This window comes from Dendropsophus ebraccatus, chromosome 14 (genome assembly GCF_027789765.1).
Source record: "Dendropsophus ebraccatus isolate aDenEbr1 chromosome 14, aDenEbr1.pat, whole genome shotgun sequence".
Classification (NCBI taxonomy): domain Eukaryota; kingdom Metazoa; phylum Chordata; class Amphibia; order Anura; family Hylidae; genus Dendropsophus; species Dendropsophus ebraccatus.
Window position 1 is genome coordinate 16,434,480 of NC_091467.1, and position 22,138 is coordinate 16,456,617.

Sequence of the window (22,138 nt, forward strand, 5' to 3'; positions counted from 1 at the left end):
GTTCACCGCAAAGTACAATTTCATTCTAGTTCTCAGAATGGCGTAATTTCCCGTCTCAGCACCCCGCTGGTCGGTTCACGGGAGAATGACACGTCAACGCTGCTTGCCACCTAACGCTAATAAAGAGACTGTTTTACTTAAAGGGGTACTCCGGGCTGGGATTATTTTTATCGTATGGCCGGGGAGGGGGTGGCTATAGAGGCCGCCGGTCACTTACCTGCCCGATTCCAGCATCGGGTCCCGGATCGCACCTCCCCGTTCTCCCGTCAGGCTGCTGCTTCCTGGTCTGAGCTGCGGCTTAAGACATGACGTCTCAAGGCAGCTCAGCCTTTCAGCGGTCGTATCAGGGTCCCGCCTCGGCCGCTGAATGGCTGAGCTGCCTTGAGACGTCACATCTCAAGCCGCAGTTTAGAACAGGAAGCGGCAGCGGGACGGGAGAACGGGCGCCACGATCCGGGACCCGGTGCTGGAACTGGGGAGGTAAGTGACAGGCAACCTCTATATCCACCCCTCCCCGGCCTACAATAAAAATAACCCCAGCCCAGAGTACCCCATTAAAGCAGGGATGGGGAACCTTTGGCTCTCCAGCTGTTCCAAAACTACAATTTCCATCATGCCTGGACAGCCAAAGCTAATGCAAAAAAAAAAAAAAAAAAACACAAAAAAAAACAACAAACACAGCAAGTCCCAGTCCTTTGCACGCTTACAGAAATGGCTCAGTATTGACAGCCATATCTGAACAGGACAAGTCCTTACTGCGCATGTGTACAGCTGCTGCACATGCACATTCAGTAGCAGAGAATCCTTAGGGTGCTTGCATTGTACGGTCAGCTCTCCTGTCACACAGCACCAAAACCTCTGTAAGCACACAGTGATATTATACTGACTGAATTGTTACATAACAAAGAGCATTGTCTCCTGGTAAGCTGCAGAGGTGATAATGAAATTAGCAAAAGTTAATAGAATTAGCCTTAAAGGGAACAAATCAGCACGATTGTGCTGATATGGTTCCCAGCTGCGCAGTACAGATAGCCTCGGGGAGCTGCAAAGTCTACCAGCCGCATGTGCAGCGGTAGCTTTACATTGGGGGAAAAGCAGTTTTATTCTGGCGCGTGAGGCCAGGAGAGGGGCGGCAACCAGACATCTGGTTGGGGAGCCGCCCGTGACTAGTCACGGCTCTCTGGCTTTCAGCGTGGGTGTGGTGTCCCACTAGGCGTGTTACTGTTACATACACCCTTCACAAAAGTCTGCACTTTTTGTGGTCTTATTATGACAAAAGTAGTATTAAGAGTTGACCACTAGATGTCGCTGTATTATGTATGTTTATATGGAAGCTGCACAGCTAAAGAATTGCAAAGGGTTATTGTGTTTGTGTGTTACCAGAATCTGTAGACCAGTAGGAATTCTGCTTTCTTTTTTCCTATCACCTCTGCTCTCTGTTCTTTTATTGCGCTCTGACCCAATCACAGCCCACAACACACGCTGTAGAGGAAGTTAGTGCCATGAGTGGGGGAGGAGCAAGAGCCTTCTGTTCGGGACGATGAGGAGAAAGGACACAAACTAGATAGCTCTCCACAGCGGTATTATCTGGGCCCTGGTCCTCTGCCAGGTCCCCAAGTGGTCAGTCTTAGGCAGTACCCCGCATGGGTAGGACGAAAGAGAGTACACAGTTACCAACCTTTTCACAAGTACCTACACAAAGCACTATGCAGTGTTAAAGCCTCTCAGGAAAGGAATAGCCAAAAGATAATCTCAAACCCACGGCATGGACAAGGAGAAGTCACAGAGCAGGACAGTATCCACTATAGAGCCACAGAGCCAGGAACTGATCCGGACAGAGCAAAGTTGCAGTAAGCCTATGAACTCCGTCTCGGAGCGCAGGTGTCAGCAGGGAACCGTCAGCATTCCGATCAACTCAGGTAACAAGGTCTGGGGCCCGTGTAGCCCATTAGTACGGTTCGGCCAATGCTAGTGGGCATAAGGTGGTGTGAAGACTGAAGTCGAAGGTCAATACACAGGCACAGGTGTTCTTCCTATTCTTCTAAGTATTCTACCTCATCCTTCAACATCCCAGAAGAGCACATTACTACATGGGTTGAGACTCTCACGGCATCCTCCTCTCTGCTACTCTACCTCAACACAACTCAACCAACACGACTATATCCTACACTGCACTTCTACTAAAGATCTGGTCGTCCTATGTTCCAAGTCTTTATTGGAACTTTGTTAAGTGTACATCAGAGACTTCCTGTATTACCTGTTGCACATTTACAAGTAGTTAACTAACCCAACGTTACTCCAAGAGTGTATAGCAGAACTGCTTGCAATCACAACTTCTGTTGATTTCTTAATTCCCCCCCCCCCCAGTATGAGGGCAATCCACACCTAAGTAAAACTTTTTCAAATCAACTGGTGTGAGATTGGAAACACATTACAGTGGTACCTTGGTTTAAGAGTAACTTGGATTAAGAGCGTTTTGCAAGAAGAGCTCACAGTTTTTCAAAATTGTGCCTTGGTTTAAGAACATTGCTTTGGTGTAAGAGCTCCCTGTACTGGGTGGGAGGGGGAGTGGGGGAGGGGTATGGCCTGCATAGCGGGGTCTACAGCACTGTACTCTGACCCAGGAAGTCTCCCTCACCTTCCAAATCATAGTAGATCTACTATGGGCTGGGGCTTACATCAGGGGACAGGACTGTGGAGGTAATTTCTCCATAGCTGTAACCCCTCTCTCCCCGGACAAAGAGTGCTGCATGTATGTGCCCACATCTGCCCTGCTCATTCCTTCATACTCCCTGCAGTCTCTGTCAGCCCTTGGGTTTCCCATTCTCTCCATTCCTGCTATAATCTGCCTGCAGTCACACTCAGCTATACACACTGCTTTATAAAAAAGTTTCTGTCACTGTCCCCCTGCACAGCTCTGTGGTTCTCAATGAAATCAATGGAAAAACAACTCAAAATGGATGCACACAAATGCATTGGTTTCTTCATTTGTTTTTGATGTTTTTTTGTTTGTTTTTTGAGAAAAACTGATGAAAAAAACAAAATGTAGTGTGAACACAGCCTAACATAGAAACTCACTTTTAAAGGAGGGGTTATCCAGCGCTACACAAAAATGGCCACTTTCTTCCAGAGACAGCACCTCTCTTGTCTCCAGTTTGGGTGGGGTTATGTAACTCATTTCAACTCATTTCCATTGAAGTGAATGGAGCTTAATTGCAAACCACACCTGAACTGGAGACAAGAATCATGCTGTCTCTGTCAGAATGCAGCCATGTTTTTCTACCAGTGGATAACCCCTTTAAGGCTTAAAAAAAAAATTAAATCAAAGCGATAACCATAACATACCTAGATCAGATGCTACCACATCGTCTAACTCCAATTTGGAAGAAACTTGATCATTGGCCTTAAAGCAGTCTTCTCTCCCCTCAGGTGCTAGAGACACTCTGGGCTCACAGGACACGGATGGTTCATCAACATCACTCCTAGCAGAAAGAGAGAAGATGCACTGATATTTATGACTTCACCTTCACAAGAACATATTGGGACCACAGTGAGATCGTCAGCAACTTGATCTCAGATGAATCCTCCCAGCATTACAAATAAATTAGTGTTGCAGATAGGGCCTGCCATGGATTTGTTTACATCAGACGCATCAGAAGGAAGGGGGGGAGGAAGAGGAGACTGAGAGAAAACACAAAAATCTGTGTGTGAGCTCTTCTTTCTGTCTCTCCCCTCCCCTTTGGGACAGATGATGTAAACAAGTCCCTGGCAGGCTTTTTCTGCAACATTGTAGCTTCTTTGTAATGCTGTAATGCTTCTTTGTAATCATTAGCAACCTGGCCTCAGAATAACTCTCTCAATTGCAGATAAAACCAGTCAGGAACTTGTTTACATTAACTGTCTCAGAAGGGAAGGGCAAGAAAAGAGACAGAGAGAAAAGCTCACAAACAGATTTTTATGTCTTCAGCAGAAAGCAGCAGCTCAGAACTGGGGGAAGGAGACTGAATAGATAATAACAAGTATGGAAGGAATTGTTAGTCTCACCATGGGCAGCAACATAGTAAAAGCCATGTTTGAGTGGAATACCCCTTTAAAACCTGGGGCCTACATCTTCATTTCTTAACCTAAAGCCGCACTTACCTATTATATCACTGATCTACCTGTCTGTGTGGACTAGTACTAGGTCACTCTTCCTGCATTAATTACAATGCAATAAAACTACAATAATCAGAAGATAGCCTTGATTCCTAACGTCTACATGAATTAAAAAGCCTTCGTATTGACTCTCGTGCCAGTTATTCATCTTGCTGGGAGAACTGGTTAATGATTTATCGAATGATATAGAAATAACCGGTCGGGTGGTGCAAACTCTTTCTTTCCGTGTCTCTATCAGCAAAGATCATCTTTCTCAGTAGAAGACTAACGGCCGGTGACACAGAACACATGGAACTTTTTTTTCCGCATTGGTTTTTGCCATGCAGGCCTGGAACGCTGGGGGCGTGATTTAGAGTCCATGATAAAAACTCATGACTCCTGAAGGACCTTGGCATACTAAAACTAAGTTTATGAGTTCATAATAGCACAGGGAAACACAATCCCCCAAAGCGACCAGGCAGAGCGTAACGGCGCCGTAAAACCGGTGAACGTTTTACAGTACGAGATGACTTTGAAGGCGTCAATGGGCGTCCACCCAGAATGCCGCAAGGTAAGGGGAAGCAATAAACAGGCCTAAGGTTAGTAGGTAGAAGTCCAATAGCCGCTGGCCCTCCTGGCCTTAAAGTGTCACTGTCGCTTAATTTTAGTTTTTTTGCAGAAATCAATAGTACAGGCGATTTTAAGAAACTTTTTAATTGAGTATATTAGCTGAAAAATGTATTTTTATCATGAAAAAGCAGTTTGAAACTCTCCCCCCTGTCTTCATGGTTCTCTTATGGAGAGGGGAAGAGGGACATGAGGCACCAAAACAGGACAACAAAGAGTTAATTTACAGTTATATCACCGGGCTATCTCCTCTGAAGTCAGCAATGACCTCTCTGACCTCTGAATAGCGGCTTTCACACAGCTCCCACTGTGTAATCCTTTGTTCTCTGCTGGCGACTAATCTCCTTTCTCCACCTCCCCTCTCCATAGGTTACAGAGGGCCCCACTGATGTAAAATAGTTTAGATTTCCTGATAATGAGCAGTGAATGAGAGAGAGAGAGAGAGAGAGAGAGAGAGAGAGAGAGAGGAGGGGGGGGGGGCTGGGGAAAGGCTTTTTGAATGCAGATAACGGCATATTTGCCTAATAAATCCAATTACAAAGTTTCTTAAAATCGCCTGGACTATTGATTTCTGCAAAAAAAAAAAAAAAAAACACAACACGGCATGGATAATGCCGCTGCAGATGTAGAGGAGCCGGCCGTGTTATTGAAGCACTTCTTCGATTTTAATATTCATAAGTTCCTGCCTCTGCTTACCCCAAACTGCCGGCTTTCCTGAATAAATCATCTTCAGAGGAGTCAGACACTAAAACAAACAATTAAAGCAGCAATTAAGATCCTGGCTAAAACCAACGACACATTAATTATGTTGTGGGATTGAAATGCAAATATATGTGTTGGGAATGTAAAGCGTTCCTATCAAAACCAGTGCCGTGACTTTCTGGGCTGTATTAACCCCTTATACGCCACAGATGTCTCGGGAAAGTCTACAGCATTACGACAGAGGTGCAGCTCTGTTCCCCTGCTAATCTAGCGGTTCAGATTACGGCGTGTTGCATTGTGTCCAATTACTTCACACATGGATTGGATTGTGTAACCTAACAGCAAAAACCATAGATAATAAAACGGCTCATAGTGTAGCATGCCAGGGGTTAACTGGAGATGCATGTATTTTCACATTACCCTTTGGTGGCCAGACAGTAATCTGCATCTTCAGCTGCACTACAGCCACCAGTAACCATCACATAATCACTACTGGCTGCAGTGCAGAGAAAGATGCCACACCATACATACAGACACACACACACTTTACAGGCTTAGTAGTGGAGGTGGTCGGCAAGATGGCATCCATTACTAACACCTGGGGTTTAACCGTCATCTCAAATATTTTGCGGAAATCAATAGTATGAGTTATTTTAAGAAACTCTGTAATAGGTTTTAATTAGGCAAAAAAGCCTCTTTCTGTACTCAAAAAGCTGTTTCCCAGTATCCCACCTCACTTATCTGCTCATTATCAGGCAAAGTCATCTTCATAACAGAGAAGGAAAGTAAAGACGGGCTTGCTGAGTCCATTATAGCCGATGGAGGGGGGAAGGACTGAGGGGTTGAGCAGAGAAGCCGCTGTACAGTTTGGAGACAGTCTGGGCACATAAAACGCTGTATTCACAGATCAGAAAGGTCTGTGATCTTGAGAGAATATTGCAAGATGTAGTGTTTTGCAGGGCTGCCTTTTCTCCTTTCCGTGCTCACTCATCCCCTCCCCCCTCCATAGAGCATAATGGACACAGAAATGCTGCTTCTTCTGAAGTGAGGGGGGAGGCTGGAAAACAGCTTTTTAAGCACAAAAGGAAACTTTTTTGTTTAATAAAGTCTATTACAGAGTTTCCTAAAATCGCTTTTACTATTGATATTTATTGATTTCAGAAAAGTGACATTTAAAGGAGACCTGTCACCCCCGCCCGACCCCTGCTAGCGACCTTTATACTTACCCCTTCTCTTCAAGTCCCGCGCCTGGAGTAGGTCCAGAGACGGAGATATCACCTCATAGCATGCTCCTTGAGAGGAGTCCGACACCCATAGAGAATGAATGGCTCCATTCATTCTCTCTGGGCGTCGGACTCATCTGAGAAGCACGTGCGCCGGGGGTCGAGCGGCCTTCACCCCAGCATGGGGGTGACAGGTTTCCTTTAAATGACAGTTACGCTTTAACCTTATCCCGGAAAAAGAAACATTAACCCCCACATTTTCACCCCAGTACTTACCCCCAGAGGGGTACTGGGAAGGGCCAGGTACCATCAGTTCCAGAGCAGTAGCAGGCTAGAATATATTTGGCTGCTATGCATCAACATGTAACGCCTTACACTCCTTGGCTCAGGCGCTCTGTATCCCACCCATGGGACGTACCCCTTCTATCTCCCCATTGGCAACACATGAAAGTTCATTACTATTCATACATAAGCCATTTATAAATGCATACATTAGCGCTAAAGTCTGAGTGTGAACAAATAGAGAAGCTGGAAGTTCATGTGTATGTCTGCAGCTATTGATGCTCACCCAATTTACAAGCATGGAACCCCTTTAAGACAGAAGGAACACCTTTTCCCACCTAGGCTTAATAAAAACATATACACTCTGTTAGCCCTCACACTGCAGCATCTTACCAAAGTCTGTTATTAGCTCCTTGATCTCTTTCTTCTGACGCTTTGGTTGCTTACAGTTCCTCGTGTCTCTATCCCTGGTGTGCTGGGTGTCCGGGCCAGTTTCCTGAAAGCAATATATCAAAGACTTGCTAGACAGGAAGTGCAAACAGAGGAGAACAATACACGGGCGAAAACCATTACAAAGGCCTGTCCACATTAATACATAATAAGATAGAACTGCACAAAAAGCAATAAATGTCTCAAGAAAAAACAACAATAATAATAACAACCATAATATAATAATATTAATAACAATAATAATAACCATGAGATATATATATATATATATATATATATATATATATTATATATATACACACACACACATATACGCTTTACAGCAGCTACATTACATCAGCCACAACAGTCTGGAGCTGATCCATTGATCTCTATGAAAGAGTTTTGTTTGGCCCAGCAGCTGCATGCACGCCCGATATTACCACAATCTCAAGTGTTGGATGAAGTGGTAGCTCCACTGAAGCTTCACTGGAGTGAGGAGCTCCAATAGGTGTAACATAGAACTGTCCCAAAAATTTTGTCCATATATTGTAGCACAGTAGAGACGAGCGCAACTCAAGCACGCTCGAGGTCCGTTGTTCAGCATTTGATTACCGACAACTAGGGCTGGGCGATTAATCAAATTATTTCAATTAACTCGCCTGGAATTTCAGAATCGATTTGAATTTACGATTTTCCCAAAAAAAAAAGTGCGCTCTCTAACCTGCAAGGAAGCAGTAGCGCGCAGAGCCCGGGCGTGCAGTTACCCCGGCGGCTTCCGGCCTGAGTGGGGCCTGGAGCGGCGAGCTGCTTCTCCTGCAGGTCAGAGCGCCACCTGCCCGCACCCAGGAGATCTCAGAGATTTAAATCAAAAATGGAGAAAAGAAAATGTATAAATCGAAATTTTTATTTTTTGGCCACATCGCCCAGCCCTACCGATGGCTGAAGAAGTTGGATGCAGCCCTAGGGAGTCCTGGAAAACATGGACACGGCCTATGACTGTATCCACTTTTTTTCCCCAGACTCCCTAGGGCTGCATCCAACTTCTTTAGCCATCTGTAACCAAATGCGGAACGATCGGACTCCAGCACGCTTCAATTGCGCTCGTCTCTATAGCACAGCCCTTCAGAAAGAAGAAAGCAATGACTCCTTTGAAGAAGCCAAAACACTCACTTTGTTCTGGATATGTAGATTTTACAAGGGCCAGTAAATCTGTACGTATGTTCTCAAGGCTCTACTATAAAGGAAGGATCCGGGGATCTTGTGAGGACATGACTGATACAAAGCCCGGCAGTGTTGATTTTCCACTAGCGGTTTATTGATTGAGTATGCGGGAGCGGTATAAATGAGCGGCTCCTCTCTATGGTTTGTGTTACATCCCTGGAGAGGAGCTCCTGTGGGTTTATTAAAGATGCGCTGAAGAACTCCTCGCTGGCGGCTCTGGGGGAACTTAATGAGGTTTTAGCAGCTAATTGCTTCAACAAACCAGTGTACGGCCAAACACCAGATTTAACCAATGAGTTTCTAGAGATGATCCGGGTGGACGTATCTCCTCGTAGGCGCCGCAGTGGTGGAGAGATCAAAGATGTTAAGAATTTAATCTGTGAAAGCCGCCAGCACCATCAAGACCCTGTTAGCTTCCTGATCAGCAGCTATTTGTCCTCATTAGATATATGGATCTTGGGAGATGGGCTGAGAAATAGTAGAGATATAAGCACTGCAGATGAAGAAACGTTAAAGGAGAAGTCCAGACACGGAGATTTTTATTTCAAACTGGTTAAGTAGGCCTGATAGGTCTTGTCCCAGGTCCCATGTCTACATGTGGCTAGGGACCGCAGCGGTGGACAACCAGCACCAGTGCTGGAACTAGAGAGGTGAGTATGTTATTTTTTTCACCCACCCCCTTACTGGTAAGTTTGAACGGAATGTACGTGCCTGGACTTCTCCTTTAAATTACCACAATGTAAAAAAAAAAAAAAAAAAAAAAAAAATCTTAAAAGGGGTACTACAGTCTTTCAAATCAACTGGTGTCAAAAAGTTATATAGATTTGTAATTTACTTCTGTTTAAAAATCTTAAGTCTGTCTACCAGTATTTATTAGCTGCTGTATGCCCTGTATTCTTTACAGTCTGGAGAGGAGATGTTTTCTATGGGGATTCCCTGCTGTTCTGGACAGTTCCTGACATGGACAGAGGTGGCAGCAGAGAGCACTGTGTCAGACTGCAAAAAAAATACACCATTTTTTAACAGAAGTAACTTACAAATCTCTGCCAAGAATGTTTTCAAATCGACTGGTGCCAAAAAGTTTTATAGATTTGTAATTTACTTCTACTTAAAGATCTCCACTCTTCCAGTACTTATCAGCTGCTGCATGTCTTGCATGAAGTGGTGTTTTCTTTCCAGTGTGACACAGTGCTCTCTGCTGCCATCTCTGTCCATGTCAGGAACTGTCCCGAGTGGTAGAAAATCCCCATAGAGAACCTCTACTGCTCTGGACAGTTCCTGATATGGACAGAGGTGGCAGCAGAGAGCACTGCGTCAGACTGGAAAGAATACATCACTTCCTGTAGGGCATACAGCAGCTGATAAGTACTCGAAAACTTGAGATTTTTAAACAGAAGTAAAATTACAAATCTGTATAACTTTTTGATCCCAGTGGATTTGAAAAAATTCTTTACTTGAGTGCCCCTAGATTTATAGTCTTAATGCTGCGTTTATACGGAACGATTATCGTTCGAATTTTCACGATACCCATCGCATTTGAGGGATATTCGTTCTGTGTAAACACAGCGACGAGCAAGAAATTGTTAATTTTGATCTTTCAACATCTTCTCAAATCGTTGTTGGTCGTTCGCTAAAAATTCGCAGATCACTTCATGTAAACAGTCTTTCACCTATTCACCCAATGTGTGAGATCGCAATAACGAATTTTCAAAAGGATTTAATCGCTCCATCTACACATTGCTACTTCGAAATCGTTAATCGATCAATTGGGCGAATTATCGCTCCGTGTAAATGCAGCATTAAGGGGAGAACTTTTAGGTTACTACCTATGCACACCTTGACCTTGTTTCAATAATTAAAGCTCTGTTCTAAGTCCTTGTTATCCTGCAGATCCAGGAGAAGAATCAGCATAGTCTTCACTGACCTAACCGTAAAGTGGCCGCCTGGCTGTGCTCCGATGGTTAAATGAGCTGTGCAGTCTCCATGGATCAAGAGATCTCCAAATACCAATTTAGATGTTTGAGCAGGCGGCCAAAGAAAATTAAACTGTCCGAGGAAGAGGAACAGTCTGAGCTGGCAGATATCGAGTCACGTGGACATGGAGCTCAAGCAAGTGTGTCTATCCACAGCAAGACTGTGCAAACACCGACGGACTTACCCACACAGAAATTAGTCATATATATATATATATATATATATATATATATATATATATATATATATATATATATATATATATACACACACACACACACACACATATATATTATATATATATATATATACACACATACATATACACTCACTGGCCACTTTATTAGGTACACCTGTCCAACTGCACGTTACCACTTAATTTCTAATCAGCCAATCACATGGCGGCAACTCAGTGCATTTAGGCATGTAGACATGGTCAAGACAATCTCCTGCAGTTCAAACCGAGCATCAGTATGGGGAAGAAAGGTGATTTGAGTGCCTTTGAATGTGGCATGGTTGTTGGCGCCAGAAGGGCTGGTCTGAGTATTTCAGAAACTGCTGATCTACTGGGATTTTCACGCACAACCATCTCTAGGGTTTACAGAGAATGGTCCGAAAAAGAAAAAACATCCAGTGAGCGGCAGTTCTGTGGGCGGAAATGCCTTGTTGATGCCAGAGGTCAGAGGAGAATGGGCAGACTGGTTCGAGCTGATAGAAAGGCAACAGTGACTCAAATAGCCAACCGTTACAACCAAGGTAGGCAGAAGAGCATCTCTGAACGCACTGTACCTTCAACTTTGAGGCAGATGGGCTACAGCAGCAGAAGACCACACCGGGTGCCACTCCTTTCAGCTAAGAACAGGAAACTGAGGCTACAATTTGCACAAGCTCATCGAAATTGGACAGTAGAAGATTGGAAAAACGTTGCCTGGTCTGATGAGTCTCGATTTCTGCTGCGACATTCGGATGGTAGGGTCAGAATTTGGCGTCAACAACATGAAAGCATGGATCCATCCTGCCTTGTATCAACGGTTCAGGCTGGTGGTGGTGGTGTCATGGTGTGGGGAATATTTTCTTGGCACTCTTTGGGCCCCTTGGTACCAATTGAGCATCGTTGCAACGCCACAGCCTACCTGAGTATTGTTGCTGACCATGTCCATCCCTTTATGACCACAATGGACCCAACATCTGATGGCTACTTTCAGCAGGATAATGCGCCATGTCATAAAGCTAGAATCATCTCAGACTGGTTTCTTGAACATGACAATGAGTTCACTGTACTCCAATGGCCTCCACAGTCACCAGGTCTCAATCCAATAGAGCATCTTTGGGATGTGGTGGAACGGGAGATTCGCATCATGGATGTGCAGCCGACAAATCTGCGGCAACTGTGTGATGCCATCATGTCAATATGGACCAAAATCTCGGAGGAAGCTTCCAGCACCTTGTTGTATCTATGCCACCAAGAATTGAGGCAGTTCTGAAGGCAAAAGGGGGTCCAACCCGTTACTAGCATGGTGTACCTAATATAGTGGCCGGTGAGTGTATATATATATGCCAGGTGGTATTTACCAGCGACCACCCGATATAGGTAATATAAATCTGAAGAATACCGCAGCACTCATGGGATAGAATTCAACACAACGTGTTTATTTCCCCAAACCGCTTGCGGTTTGGGGAAATAAACACGTTGTGTTGAATTCTATCCCATGAGTGCTGCGGTATTCTTCGGATTTATGTATATATATATATATATATATCACACACACACACACACACACACACACAAATAGGTTTATGCCTGACATGTTTAACTCTGCTACTGTAGATCTTACTGCAACATGGTTGTTTCACAGCAGTCTAGGTATCAGTATCTGTATGTATCTCAGAAACATACAAACCAAGCATGTAGTTAAATATATATACTGTACATGTCTGATGACCATTCTAGCATGGGATAAAAATACATTGCCTGTGTTTATGTAAAATGCACATTTTATATCTTTATTCTTCAATTTTCTAAGTCTGGGATCCCAAAAGAGAGCCAGCAGCACCTATCACCTTGGAGGAAAAAGATCCAATTATATCCTCCTATAGAAGATCAACAAGCTGTGTACTCCTCTAGCAAAATAACCATTAAGAAGCAGATATATTCTCCTACAGCAGATCAAGCCTTTACAACAAGCTGTGTACTCCTCTAGCAGAATAACCACTTAGAAGTAGATATATTCTCCTACAGCAGATCAAGCCTTTACAACAAGCTGTGTACTCCTCTAGCAGAATAACCACTTAGGAAGCAGCTATATCCTCCTGTGACAGATCAACATTTTACAACAGACTGTGTACTCCTCTAGCAGAATAACCACTGAGAGTCAGCTTTACCCTCCTATAGCAGATCAATCTTTTACAACAGACTGTGTACTCTTATTTTAGCGGTGTTGCACACTAGACAGGGAATTCTTATTACATGGCTGATAATATTCTAAATGTATATGGAGGCTCCTTATTTGAGTGTTGCTACTGCGCCGTCCATTGGGATCCACTGAAGAATGAACTCACCAGTTCATTGATTCCCTTCTGGTGAATTTATGAGAAAAGTAGGTAAATCAATAATCCAATTGTTTAATATGGCGCAGCAACTTAATAAAGCGGACCAAAACAGGCGGACCAATTAGCTGACAGTGAGACTGAGCACGAGTCTCCGCACTGCCGAATAGATATCATATAAAATCTGGTCTGGTCACCTAGAAGCTAAGATGGCAAAAAAATTATTCTGTGTGATTTTGTTTACAAAAGCTGTAAAAGAATGCGGATATAAGTATCTTGTCATCTTTAAAAAAGTTATCTGAAGAAAACAAAAATGGCCCCTGTAGCTGTAATAAGAGGATTTTTGTACTCACCGTAAAATCCCTTTCTTGTGGCTTCATTGGGGGACACAGCACCTGTGGGTATAGGCTACTGCCACTAGGAGGCGACACTAGACAGAAGAAGAAGTGACTCCGCCTGGCAGGCTATACCCCTCCTACAGACACCAGGCTAACTCAGTTTAGTCACAAGCAGTAGGAAAAGTAAAGAAAACAACCTCAAAATAATAGGGTGGGAGCTGTGTCCCCCAATGAAGCCACAAGAAAGGGATTTTACGGTGAGTACAAAAATCCTCTTTTCTTGTGCCTGTCATTGGGGGACACAGCACCTGTGGGACGTACAAAAGCAGTCCCAGAGGGTGGGGAAATCAGATGACAATCCCCATGCGGCCTGCCTAACACACGGCAGCCTGCAGAACCTTGTGGCCCAGACTGGCGTCAGAGGAAGCCAGGATATGGACCTGATAAAACTTTGTAAAAATGTGAACTGAAGATCAGGTGGCGGCCTTGCAGACCTGGGACACCGAGGCCTGATGGCGAACCGCCCAAGAGGCCCCCACAGCCCGAGCAGAAAAAAGCGGTGACCCGCACCGCCACGAACACGGTAGGCTTCTGCGATGGCCGTCCTGATCCAACGCCTAATGGTGGTCTTGGAGGCAGCCAGCCCCTTGCGCGGACCCGACGAGACCACGAACAGGAAATCCGAGTGGCGGGAAGGAAGCAGTGACTGACAAGTAGATCCGTATGGCCCGGACAAGGTCCAAACAATGCAGGAACCGTTCCCTAGGATGGGAGGGCGCAGGGCAAAAAGAGGGGAGAAAGATGTCCTCATTAAGGTGGAATGCAGACACGACCTTCGGCAGGAAGGAAGGAGGAGGGCGAAGCACAACCTTGTCCTTGTGACGGACCAGATAAGGGGAGCGACAAGAGAGCGCTGCCAGTTCAGACAACCTACGGATGGACGTAAACGCCACCAAGAATGCAACCTTCCAAGAAAGGAAACAAAGAGACACCTCCCGTAGAGGCTCAAAGGGAGGACCTTGCAGAACCTCGAGGACTAAATTAAGGTCCCACGATGCACGAGGACCGGCGCAGCCAGTCTGGAGCGACAAGAATGGCAGGAAAGCTGAGTGCCTTGATGCGCTTCAGGACTCGTGGGAGAATGGGCAGAGGAGGAAAAGCGTAAACCAGGGAGAACTGCTCCCATGGGGTCACCAAGGCGTCCACCGAGAACGCGCGAGGATCCCGGGCTCGAGTCACATAGGTGGGGAGTTTGTGGTTCAGCCTGGAGGCGAAGAGATCCACGTCTGGGAATCCCCACCGCCGGCAGATTTAAAGAAACACCCCGGGATGAAGAGCCCATTCGCCGTGATCCAGTCTTTCGCGGCTGAGATAGTCCGCCGCCCAATTGTACACCCCGGGAACGTGGACTGCCGAGAGAGCTGGAACAAAAACGCTCCGCCCAACGGAGAATGCGAGCGGCCTCGGTCATGACAGAGCGGCTCCTGGTACCGTCTTGACGGTTCAGATAAGCAACGGCGGTGACGTTGTCGGTCTGAACACGGACCGGGAAACCCCTCAGGAGATCGGTCCACTAAGACAGGGCGAGGAAGATGGCCCGGAGCTCCAGGATATTGATGTGAAGCCGAGCCTCCATCGGTGACCAAGAGCCCTGAGCCGTGTGGCTCGCGAAAACAGCCCCCCCACCCGGACAGGCTGGCATCCGTAGAGATGACCAGCCAATTGAGGGGGAGAAAGGACCACCGGAGACGTCAACCACCAAAAAAGCTCCCTGCGAACAGCAGGCGACAGGAGGATCTCCTTGTGGAGAGACAGAGGGGGCCTGGCCCACTGAAATAGAATCGCTCGCTGCAGAGGGCGCGAATGAAACTGAGCGAAGGGTATCGCCTCGAAAGGGGAGACCATCTTGCCCAGGACTCATGTGCAAAGGCGAATGGAACAGGCAACCTTGTTGGGAGGAAGGAGAACGCGTGCCGTCTCTGTGTTGAATAGCATCCAGAGAAACTCCATAGAGCGGGTGGAAAGTAGGGAAAATTGTTGGCAATTGATCACCGAACCGAAATTGGTCAGGAGATCAAGTGTGATCTGGAGACTGGACAGAGTGTCCTGTTTGGAGCGGCCCTTTACAAAGAGGTCGTCCAGGTAGGGCAAGATAGCCACCCCCTTTGACCGAAGCAGAGGCCTCAAGGTGCAAGGATCTTGGTAAAGACTTGAAGTGCCGTGGCTAGCCCAAAGGGCAGGGCAACGAATTGGAAATGTCGAGAACAGACGGTGAAACGTAGGAAACGTTGATGACTGGCTGCGATGGGAACATGCAGATAGGCGTCGCGGATGTCTATAGACGCAAGAAATTCGTCCTGCTCTAGAGACGCGACCACTAATCACAAGGATTCCATGCGGAACTGCCGAAGGCGAACAAACCTGTTCAGCCGCTTCAAATTCAGGATAGGACGGACCGAACTGTCCTTTTTGGGGACTGTGAACAGATTGGAAAAGAATCCCTGTAAGCGCTCAGAGGGAGGGACTGTGACCACAACTCCTTGAGCTAGGAGATTCTGAACCGCCTGAAAAAGCTCGGAAAGCTTTGCCGAAGAGCGTTGGAGATTTGATGGAAAAACGTGAGGCGGCGGAAAGAACCCGAACTCGAATTTGTATCCTGAAGACATTACCTCCCGAACCCACACATCGGACATATGAGCCAAATCTCCTTGAAGGAGAGCAGAAGACCCCCTACTTGAGGGAGAGACCTGAGTGGGGAAGGACCTTCAGGAAGAAGACTTGGGGGCAGGACCCTTAGGAGGGCGAGAACAGGGCTGCCAGGATGGGCAGGGTTTGAAGGAGGGCTTCCTAGAAGGAGCCGGAGGCATACCCTTAGCCGGGCGACAACGTGTCGGAGGCTCAAGGGAGCGGAAATGACTGGAACACCTGAGAGACTGAGGGCGCCGGGACCGGTTCTGAGGGAGCAGGGAGCTCTTCCCCCCGGTAGCGTCCGAGACTATTCAATCCAGCTGCTCACCAAAAAGTCTGTTTCCTGCAAAGGGAAGAGAAGTCAGAGCCTCCTTGGAGGCGGCGCCAGCTGACCAGGATTTTAGCCAGACCGAGCGTCGGATGGCTAGAGAGTTTGCCAGGGCGCAAGCAGAAAAACGAGCGGCTTCCTGAGAAGCGTCACACAAGTATTTGGACGCATGCAGAATCTGCGAGCCCAGAGACAGGAGATCCTCGCGTGGAGTGTACAGGGAGAGGTCAGGACTAACTGCCTGACCCAAGAGGAACAAGCCTTGCTGACCCAGGATGCAGCAAGGGTAGGACGCCGGTCCGAACCAGCTGCAATAAAGACCGACTTCGAAAAAGTGTCGATTTCCTTGTCCACTGGGTCAGTGAGTGAAGCACCATCTGCCAGAGGCAGAGTAGTAGACTTGGAAAGTCGTGAAACCGGAGGGTCCACAGATGGGGGCACCGTCCATGTAGAGACCAAGTCAGGGGAGAAGGGAAACAAAGCCTCGGCACGCTTAGAGGATGGAATCCGCCGGTCAGGGTGATTCCACTCCTTGGCTAGAAGATCCTCAAATCCTTATGACCAGGAAAAACCAAGGGTTGTCGCTTATGAAGGACTGAAGGAGACTTCACTCTTGGATGTAGAAGGGGGCTCTTCATCAATATGCAAGGTGTCCCGCACTGCACGGATCAAGGCTTGCACTGCAGAGGCCAGCTGATCCTCCCTGTCAGACTCTGAAGCAAAGTCAGAGGGGTCCCCCGAGGTGGCGGAGAGGGGTCGCTGGGAAGCAGAACCGCCTGCAGTGGATCTGTCGGAGAAGGGTCTGAGGAACACCTAGAGGGTGACCGTGAGACAGAGTCTTGGTCTCTTATGGGATCGTCCTCTGGAATGGAAGTCAGGAGATACCCTGGAGGACCCCGCTGCTGGGGGCACCTGGGAGGGCAACCGCTCAATGGCATGAATCATGACCTGAGACAGCTAGAGAGGTCACCGATCGCCTGGGACAGGGACCTAGCCAACTCAGGAGAGGCTAAATCTGAACCTGGAGGGGGGGGGCCTCCTGGGAGTTGGCACCAGGGTTAAGGCACAGCAGGCAGAGGAAACTTCTTAATGCAACGAACACATGCAAAGTGTGTCGTCACAGCCGCGGGAGCGAGCTGCCTAGGGGGGTCGTCCCGGGGACCAGACATAGTAGCTAGGGCTGTTAGCCTGGGGAGTGGGGGAGGGGGATATCACCCACTGGGTGAACCTACCCGACCCTGGAACTGCTGCCGTGCTGGATGCTGGACTGGATTCTAGCTGCTGCACGCTGGTGCTGCTGTTGCACAGGGAGTTGTAGCTGCTGTACTGGAGCTGCTGTTGCACAGGGAGTTGTAGCTGCTGTACTGGAGCTGCTGTTGCATAGGGAGTTGTAGCTGCTGTAGTGGAGCTGAAGCTGCTGCTGCTGCTTGGGAGCTGTGGGGCTGACAGTCTGTGATAGCAGCAGGAGACCACAAGCTGCTTGGCTGCAGGGGAGAGGAGGAGGAAGGGAGGGGGCACAGGGAGGAGAAGGTGGGGGCTACACCAATAGGAACTGGGCAGGCGGGCGGGCGCTCCGCCCCCGTGACGTCACGGCTGTGCGCCGATGCGGCCTAGCTCCGGGAGAAGCCGGGGCCTAAATTTATGGAGCAGGCCGGCGGCGGCAGGACGCCGGCGCGGAGCGCTAGAAGACGCGGTCGCCCAGCTAGCCCCGGCAGCTGCTGCCAGTGCCCTAGTGCCACCCCCGGCAGAGACACCACGACCAGGGGGGGGAAGTAAGTCAGAGACCCCCCCGGAGACCCCTGTGCTGTGAGGCGGGGGGAGGAAGGGAATCCACCCTGACTAAACCTCTGACAGCAATGTCCCTAAGGACACTGCGCAGGACGACACCCCAGGAGAGATAGAGACCCCAGGCAGGTGGGACAGAGGAGATACTCACCTGTCCGGCGGCTTCAGGTGCGCGCAGGGTCACCCCTTCGGTCACCTCGCACCTGGGTGGGGTACCGGCATCATGCCGCAGGGAGCGGCGGTGGGGGACAGGTGACCGGCGCAGGGAAATAAAAACTTTCCGTGCACCCTCAGAGGGAAGCTACGTCTGGTGTGGCAGCCCACGCCGACGGTCCCCCTGATAACCTAGAAAGAAAGAGAAAGAAATAAAACTAAAATAATAAAGAGGTGCATGGCACCTGTGTCTACCTCCTACGGACACTAGACTAAAACTGAGTTAGCCTGGTGTCTGTAGGAGGGGTATAGCCTGCCAGGCGGAGTCACTTCTTCTTCTGTCTAGTGTCGCCTCCTAGTGGCAGTAGCCTATACCCACAGGTGCTGTGTCCCCCAATGACAGGCACAAGAAATGCTGCTCTTAAATAGTAAAGCATAATAAGCTAATAGATACAATCAAATTTTTTGGTTTGGGGTGAAGTGTTCTCATTTAGGTTTAAAGATCATGTCTTTTTTTCCTGCCTAAACTAAAGCCCCTATTACAAGTGGCGACAGCGGACGTGGAGTTGCAGGGGGTCTGCCCGGGTTATTGCTAGATCGTCCGGGCACACCATAGCAGATAGCAGCGGTCTGCTGCCGCCGCTTCTATTCCATGGAGCGACGGCAGCAGATTGTAGCTATTTAAGTTGTTTGTCTTGAGTTGTGGTTGTTGAAAGACAAACAACTGCAACGATTAGCTGACATCGTTCATGTCGGCTGATCGTTGCCTTCTATTACACAAGACGATTATCGTCCGTAACGGCTGATATAGGCCGAATACAGCTGATAATCCTTTCGTGTAATAGGGCCTTAAGAGTTATCAGGGCAGTCCTTAGAGGCCTATTCCTACCCCACCAGAAATAACTGATCAATGTCTTCCTGTTTGGGTATAGGGAGGTGTCAATCAAGGCTAAAAAGGGCAGGTACCACCCCAATACCTCGGGATATAGGCAGCATGAAAAAGATAACAGGTTCCCTGTCACATGAACGGTCTCATGACAGCAACAAAATCACTAAATGCCCTTCTGTGCCAGTGAACAGTGGCTCCTGACTCCATCTGGTCAAAAGGTCAGAGACTAAGGGCCCTATTACATGGAGCGATAATCTGCCAAATCAAATCGTTGCTCCGTGTAATAAAGACAATGATCGCGTTGTTAGCTACTGACCTAATATAATTGTCTGCCAGGCTTACGGCTCATGAATGCGTAAAGAAAAACTAAACCTATACCTACCTTTTTGCGCTTCCTGATGTCCTGCTAGCTTCGGTCGCTCCCTGAGGTCTAAAGTGACAGGCCACTCAGCCAATCACTGGCAGCAGCATTGTCCGGTGATTGGCTGAGCAAACTGTCACTTAAGACACGGCAAGGAGAGGGCTGAAGCTAGCAGGACATCAAAGAGTGCGGAGAGGTATGTATAAGTTTATTATTTTCACTTGAGGCAAGGGCTGCACGGACATCACTAAGGATATATACATACAACCCTTGCTGCACTATTATCAAGCTGTATATGGGCTCAGTAAGCAAGCGCCAATCTAGCAGATGGGCAATATGAAAAATAATAGGTGTGCTTTAAAGCAAAGCCATAAGTTTCTACATTTCAGACTTTGCAATGTGCAGATCTCCATAGAAAGCAGAAAATCCCAGTACGTCTTATTAGTCAGCTAACAGCATTATATCCGCATCATCAGAAGCATAAAAGATACTTTCCATTTTTACAATGCCCAACGCATTAAAAACAAAAGTGACACGACTGTCTAAGTTCCAGTGAAAATAAGACATATAAGCGCTTCAGCATAATATTCAGGACAATATATAATATCTATCTCCCAACACAAGCAAAGTCGATTTTAAAAAGTCACTTTTACAAGGAATGAAAGCGTCACGACTGAGGGTAGTACTTTCCAAAAATAAATTTTGCAAGGATGAAAAGAAAGGTTGAGGAGGTTGTTGAGTAATGGATAAGGGCAGAACAAAGAGGAGCCGAGATAAATCAGACTAACTAAGGGAGCTCTTGCATGGCTTACAGTGATTGCTTAAAATTAGCACAATGGCTTACAGTAACTTCTGACAAAGTCTCCATCGACTTACCAGGTACACAGGAAGGCAGTACGCTAGGCCTATCTGCAGTCAGACAAGCCGGTGAGATAGCATGCCCTATTTTTAGATTTAATTGCTAGAGTTGACTGCTGGTTTCAAGCAAAAAACATAGTGATAAAGCAGCGCATAGAGAAATCTGACCTCTGGATTTTAATGACTCAGGTTATATAGGTTTGCCAGAATATCATTTTCCAGACACTTCATTATTAGGCTTTAAAAATAGGTGCATTCTAACCAGAAAGAAAAGTGCCATCTAAATTGGGCTACTTACAAGATACCCTTAAAGTGTAACTAAAATGTACCCGGCATGAAAAAAAAAAAAAAATGAACTTTTCACATGTCAAAAGTTTTGATCAGTCGGGGTTGTGTTCAGACCATGATTGATAAGAAGAAGCAGCGGGTAGAAGTGCGCGTGCAGCGGCTTCTCTGACAGCTCTGCCTTATGTGACCTACCAGGCTGCATAATGTAAGCCTATGGTGCCAACCAAGTCAGAAAATGACACGGAGCTGGGAATGAACACGCAGCACGCAGAATTCTCCTCATCGGTTGCTGTGTAAACACTCAGACCCTGACCGATCAAAACTTTTGACATGTCAAAAAACTTATTTTTATGACAATGCCTATATAAAGACCCCATTTGTGCACTCTAATATACAGCTCATCACCCTTTTGATCAGAAAGGGTCTGGCTGCTGTGACCCCCCCACCCCCCAAGTGATCTGTACAGCAAGGAGTTAAGGGTCCTACTAGACGGACCGATGGGGGCCCGCTAACTGTAAACAAGCGCCAATCTGCTAGATCGGAGCTCGTTTACTGGGCCTATTACACGGCTAATCGATAATCGTTTAACAAGGGCAGCAGGGACATTGTTACTGATGTCCTTGCAGCCCTTGTTTAGGCTGCGTTCACACTACGTATATTTCAGTCAGTATATGTATATTTCAGTCAGTATTGCAACCAAAACCAGGAGTGGATTAAAAACACAGAAAGGATCTGTTCACACAATGGTGAAATTGAGTGGATGGCCGCCATATAATGGCAAATATTTGTTGTTATTTTAAAACAACGGCTGTTATATTGAAATAATGGCCGTTATTTACTGTTATATGGCGGCCATCCACTCAATTTCAACATTGTGTGAACAGAGCCTTTCTGTGTTTTTAATCCACTCCTGGTTTTGGTTGCAATATGAGGACCACAATACTGACTGAAATATACGTAGTGTGAACGCAGCCTTAAACTGTATACATTACCTATCCATGCTGCAGGGCTCCTCCTGCGGTCTCCTTCTCCCCAGGTCTTGCGCGCTGCAGCTCCAGAGCAGCCTGTCTCAGCTGACTGGCCGTGGCGGTGCCGCCCTGTGATTGGCTGAGCGGCCTGTCAGCTCAGACAGGCTGCTCTGAAGCTGGAGCGCGCGGGACCCGGGGAGAAGCAGACCGCAAGGGGAGCCCTGCAGCATGGATAGGTAATGTATACAGTTTGGAAATTGCCAGCTGCACACTGCTATTACACGTAGCAATGCGTGGTCGGCGCCCGACAATTATAGGTCCAAACCTATATCAATGATCA

General features: G+C 47.2%; 1 protein-coding gene across 1 annotated transcript in view; it reads right to left on the reverse strand.

The window, feature by feature from the left end:
* BRCA1 (BRCA1 DNA repair associated) overlaps positions 1-22,138 on the reverse strand; it is a 107,451-nt gene that overhangs the window by 74,277 nt on the left and 11,036 nt on the right. Inside the window, exons 6-8 of the mRNA XM_069953839.1 lie at positions 7,362-7,464; positions 5,458-5,506; positions 3,346-3,482 (exon numbers count right to left, since the gene is read on the reverse strand). Of these exons, the coding sequence (XP_069809940.1) occupies positions 3,346-3,482; positions 5,458-5,506; positions 7,362-7,464 (289 nt within the window). The remainder of the gene's footprint in view (positions 1-3,345; positions 3,483-5,457; positions 5,507-7,361; positions 7,465-22,138) is intronic.